Genomic DNA, 5,493 nt, shown 5'->3' with positions numbered 1-5,493 from the left:
CCCCGTCTCTACTAAAAAATAAAAAAATTAGCCAGGCTTGGTGGTAGGTGGCTGTATTCCCAGCCACTCGGGTGGCTGAGGCAGGAGAATTGCTTGCACCTGGGAGGCAGAGGTTGCCATGAGCCAACATCTTGCCACTGTACTCCAGCCTGGGCAACAGAGTGAGACTGGGTCTCTAAATAAATAAAAAGATACAGGGTCTTGCTGTGTTGCCCAGGCTAGGGTGCAGTGTTAGAGTCATAGCTCACTGCAGGCTCTAACTCCTGGGCTCAAGCAGTCCTCCCTGTTTAGCCCCCCGAGTAACTGACTCCAGATGGGCGTATGCTACTGCACCTAGCCGCCTCAGAAGTCATTCACCCAGTGTCTGTGTTGTCCTTCAGGAGAAGTTTGAAGTGCAGCACTCTGAAGGCTACCGGCAGATCTCAGCCTTGGAGGATGACCTCGCACAGACCAAAGCCATTAAAGACCAATTGCAGAAATACATCAGAGAGCTGGAGCAAGCTAATGATGACCTGGAAAGAGCCAAGCGGTATGCGGAGAAGGGGAAGGCAGGAGTGGGAGACTGTCCTCTCTGCTTTTTGTCCCTAGCAGCTGGGTACTTGGCTCTGTGCTGAGTATAGGGAACTGAGCAGTGAGCAGAACAAAGCCAGTGCCCTTTTGACTTTCAGTGCCCTGGGGGAAATGGACAATAGTCGAAGAAGTGCAATTTCATTACAGCAGCAAGGCTGGCAGCCCAGGGTGCTGTGGGGACGTGTAATAGGATATATTAATGTGACTGTCGGCCTGGGAGCATCAGGCGAGCCTTACTGGAGGAAATACCATTTAGGCTAAGACCAGAGGAGTGAGTAGCCATGATCCTAGGAGGGGTGTGAGACAAGAACATTCCAGACAACACCAAACCTGTGCTGAGCCCCTAAGGTAGGGAAGAAGCGTGTTCAAAGAACACTTTTTTTTTTTTTGAGATGGAGTCTCTCTCTGTCACCAGGCTGGAGTGCAGTGGCGTGATGTCGACTCACTACAACCCTTGCCTCCTAGGTTCAAGCAATTCTCGTGCTTCAGGCTCCCAAGTAGCTGGAATTACAGGCACCTGCCACCATGCCTGCCTAATTTTTGTATCTTTAGTAGGGATGGGGTCTTGCCATGTTGGCCAGGCTGGTCTCAAACTCCTCACCTCAGGTGGTCAGCTTGCCTCAGCCTCCAAAGTGCTGTGATTACAGGGGTTTGAGCCACGGCGCCCAGTCCAGTGATTCCTAAACTGATGCTCTGTGATTTAGCAGAATAACGACTAACATTTATAGAAGAATTACTCTGAGCCAAGCAGTTTTTGGATAAAAACACTTGCTTTTTAAAAATTTATATATAAATTATATACAGCGAAATACATGGATGTTTTTTATTTATTTTTAGAGATAGGGTCTTGCTCTGTTACCCAGACTGGAGTGCAGTGGTGCCATCGTAGCGCATTGCAGCCTCAAACTCCTGGGAGCAAGTGACCCTTCTGCCTCAGCCTCCCAAAGTGCTGGAATTGCTGGCATGAGCCACCGTACCCGGCCTCCTCAGAGTTTTTTCTATCCCATTCTTTTTCTCCTGTCCATCTGGGACACTAGCTATACACATAACCTTTTCATATTGTCAGGCAGGTTCCTAAGGCTCTTCATTTTTTTCCCCTAATTTTTTTTTTGTCTCTGTTCTTCAAATTGAATAATTTGTGTGTATCCAGTTGCAAGTTGATAGATGCCCTCATCTCTCTCCAATCTGCCATTAAAGTGGATGAAATGTTGAATTTTCAATATAGTATTTTTAGATGTAGGATTTACGTTCTTTTATACTTTCTGTTCTATTGAGGCTTCTTGACATCCTTGAGCGTAGTTGTGAGAGCTGCTTTAAGGTTCTTTTGTGAAGTTTTAACATCTGGGTCACATTTTCTTTATACTCCAATGTAGAGGTTGTATTGTAGGCAGTGTGAATGGTATTTCCCACAGACTATTAGTTTTTTCTTTTTTTTTTTTTTCCCTAAAGACAGTCTTGTTCTGTCGCCCAGGCTGGAATGCAGTGGTGCAATCTCTGCTCACTGCAACCTCCACCTCCCAGGTTCAAGTGATTCTCCTGCCTCAACCTCCGGAGTAGCTGGGATTACAGGTGTGTGTTACCACCTGCTAATTTTTGTATTTTTAGTAGGGATGGAATTTGGCCATGTTGGCCAATCTGGTCTCAAATTCCTGACCTGAGGGGATCCGCCTGCCTCGGTATCCCAAAGTGCTGGGATTATGGGCTTGAGCCACCATACCCAGCCAGAGATGATGAATTCTTTTAAGTTCTTGATTTGTTTGGTTTTCTTAGGTGGTTTACTTAGCTAAGCTTACAGCCCAAATTCTATCTCCCCTTTGATGGGCAGTAACTGAAATCTCTTTGCTTTTTTTAGCCGTAACTGGGCTGCTTTGTGTCTGCTCTGTGCACGTGTGGTTCGGGGGAGGCCAGAGATGTGGGAAGATACTATATTCAGAATGTGGGGTCCCCATGGTGCTAGATTTCTATCCCTGGAGCTTTAGGCAAAAATCTTACAAAGATGCGTACTTCACCCAGTGTTGTTCTGTTTTTCTAAGTGGTGTTTTCCAGTTCCTGCCAGTGCGCTCAGATAATTGTAAACATTTTACTCAGAATTTCTATGAGGGTTGGTCTGATACAGGTTCCCTTGTCATTACCAGAAGTGGAAACTCCTTTCTTGTCAATCTGTAGGAGTTCTTTGCATACGTTTATTTTTTGAGATGGAGTCTCGCTCTGTCTCCCAGGCTGGAGCTGGAGTGCAGTGGTGTGATCTCAGGTCACTGCAACTTCTGCCTTTCTGGTTCAAGTGATTCTCCTGCCTCAGCCTTCCAAGTAGCTGGGATTACAGGCACCTGCCACCACACCTGGCTAATTTTTGTATTTTTAGTAGAGATGGAGTTTCGCCACATAGGACAGGCTGGTCTCAAACTCCTACCCTCAAGTGATCCACCTGCCTCAGCTTCCCAAAGTGCTGGGATTACAGGCTTGAGCCACCGTGCCTGGCCCTTTGTATATTTTAACTACTAATCTTTTCTCCTGCATTGAAAATAATTTTTTCCAGAGTAATCTTTTGTCTGTTGACTTTGTGGTATCATTTTCCATGCAAAGATTTCCTTTTATCTCTTTTGAAAAAAAATTTTTATACATATATTTTTCATTTTTAGGTCATTAGTTACGTCTTTTTTTAAATACCTTCTAGGTTTGCAGACTTCACTAGGGGAAGTCTCCTTGGTTCTTGATAGTGCATGTGTTTTCTTCTTTTTTTTGCAATATTTTTTAATTAATTTTTTTACCCTTATTCCTTAATCTGCAGTGAATTTATTTTTGTATCTAGTATCAGATAAAGGTTCCATTTCATTTTCTTTAGGTGGGTAGACCAGTTGTGCCAGCACTATTTAACATTGCCTTTTTTTTTTTTTTTTTTTTTTTTTAAAGTGTTGTAGTCTTACCCTATGGCCTGGGCTGGAGTGCAGTGGCGTGATCATAGCTCACTGCAGCCTCAACCTCCTGGCCTCAAGCAATCTTCTTGCCTCACCCTTCCAAGCAGCTAGGACTACAGATGCATGCCACCATGCCTGGCTGTTTTCAGACTTTTTGTAGAGGCAGAGTCTTGCCCAGGCTGGTCAGGAACTCCAGGTTTCAAGCAATCCTCCTGCCTCTGCCACCTGAAAGTGCTGGGATTGCAGGCAGGAGGCTCCGCACCTGGGTCTGGGTGTTTTGTGAAGGAAAGTAATTTGGAAGCAGAGCCAGAACAGAATCAAGAGAGCACGGGAGTGGGCAGGTGATCTGGATTGAAGTGGGTTAGGGCTGGTTAGCATAATTGCCTAAGGACACCTGCTCAGGAAGCTGGGATTTGATCTTGGCTCAGTCATTGGCTACCAGTTGATTCTGGGCTAGTTAAGGAACTGAGCCTCAGTGTTCATGTTTCTGAAGCGGGATGAATGAGACAACATAGGTGGTGTACGTAGCCGGGAGGCCGGCACAGAATAAGTATGTAATGGATGTTATTGCTGCAGCTGGCAACAGGGAATCATTGAGAAGTGAGCTGGACTGTTCCTTTGGTAGTTAACATAGACCTCTCTTTCTCCCTTTCTTTCCCTCTGCCTCCCTTCCTCTCTTCTCGTACCCCCTCTTATCCTCTCCCTTTCTCCCTCCCTCTTTTATTTCTTTGTGTTTCTGGTTTTTTTTTTTTTTAGACGGATTCTCACTCTTATTGCCGAGGCTGGGGTGCAGTGGCACAACCTCTGCCTCCCGGGTTCAAGCAATTCTCCTGCCTTAGCCTTCTGAGTAATTGGGTTTATAAGCACGCACCACCACGCCTGGCTAATTTTTTTGTATTTTTAGTAGAGACCGGGTTTTACCATGTTGTCCAGGTGGATCTCGAACTCCTGACCTCAGGTGATCTGCCCGCCTCAGCCTCCCAAAGTGCTGGGATTACAGGTGTGAGCCACCGCACCCGGCCTGTCTTTGTTTTTAAATAACCTAGAGATCAAACTGTTCCTGTCTCCATGCTACAACTGGGAGTCCTGGATCAAACATTTAGAATGGTTGACTGTTGTAAAACCAGTACATGCTGCCTTCCCATTCTTGTGGGCACAAACAATGGACGTCATTATGATTTCTTTTTTTTTTTTTTTTTGAGACAGCAGGGAGTTGCCCAGGCCGGAGTGCAGTGGTGCCATCACAGCCCACTGTGCAGCTTTGACCTCTCAGGCTCGAATGATCCTCCCACCTCAGCCTCCTGAGTAGCTAGAACTACAGGCGAGAGCCCCCATGCCCTGCTAATTTGTGTATTTTGTAGAGAGCAGGTCTCACTTTGTGGGCCAGGCTGGTGACTCTCTTTGTAATACACTGATTGTGTGAAGGAGGCCCATGTTGCCCTGTGGATGAGGCTTGGAGAGGTTTCTGTGGCTTTCTTTGGCTGTGGACACCTTGGGCAGAATGATTTGTCTGAAGAATGTTGGGGGCTATAGGAATCTCAACCCTGTTGAGAGTAGGCAGGATTCAAGGTGCTCGGGGTGGAGGCACTCAGGACGTAATTAAAACAGTTGATCCCTTGTGCCTGCTCTGAATAACACCTGCCTGTTCCCACCACATTACGTCACTTGCCTAAGAGTCAGCTCTTTGGAGAGAAGAAGGTTCTGCTGCCTGAGCCTAGCTTATCTCTCGATTGTGGTGCGAGGGTAGGACAGAAAGCGTGGCGCCTCCCCAGGGAGTGTGGTGGGAGGAGGAGTTTCATAAAGAGACAGAGTCAGGCCGGGCGCCGTGGCTCACACCTGTAATCCTAGCCCTTTGGGAGACCAAGGTGTGTGGATCACTTGAGGTGTCAGGAGTTCGAGACCAGCCTGGCCAACATGGTGAAACCCGGTCTCTATTAAAAATTAGCCAGGCTGGCCGGGCGCGGTGGCTCAAGCCTGTAATCCCAGCACTTTGGGAGGCCGAGACGGG

The 5,493-nt window shown here is 46.8% G+C and overlaps 1 protein-coding gene across 1 annotated transcript in view; it reads left to right on the top strand.

Annotated features, from left to right (window-relative positions):
* Positions 1 to 5,493, top strand: part of NDE1 (nudE neurodevelopment protein 1) — a 37,980-nt gene that overhangs the window by 6,276 nt on the left and 26,211 nt on the right. The window contains exon 3 of the mRNA XM_011956017.1: positions 314 to 529. Within this exon, the coding sequence (XP_011811407.1) occupies positions 314 to 529 (216 nt within the window). The remainder of the gene's footprint in view (positions 1 to 313; positions 530 to 5,493) is intronic.

Source organism: Colobus angolensis, unplaced genomic scaffold (genome assembly GCF_000951035.1).
Source record: "Colobus angolensis palliatus isolate OR3802 unplaced genomic scaffold, Cang.pa_1.0 Scaffold406, whole genome shotgun sequence".
In the NCBI taxonomy this organism is placed as follows: Eukaryota; Metazoa; Chordata; class Mammalia; order Primates; family Cercopithecidae; genus Colobus; species Colobus angolensis.
The sequence above is the reverse complement of the archived record's forward strand: the minus strand, read 5'-3'. Positions and strand labels throughout refer to the sequence as shown.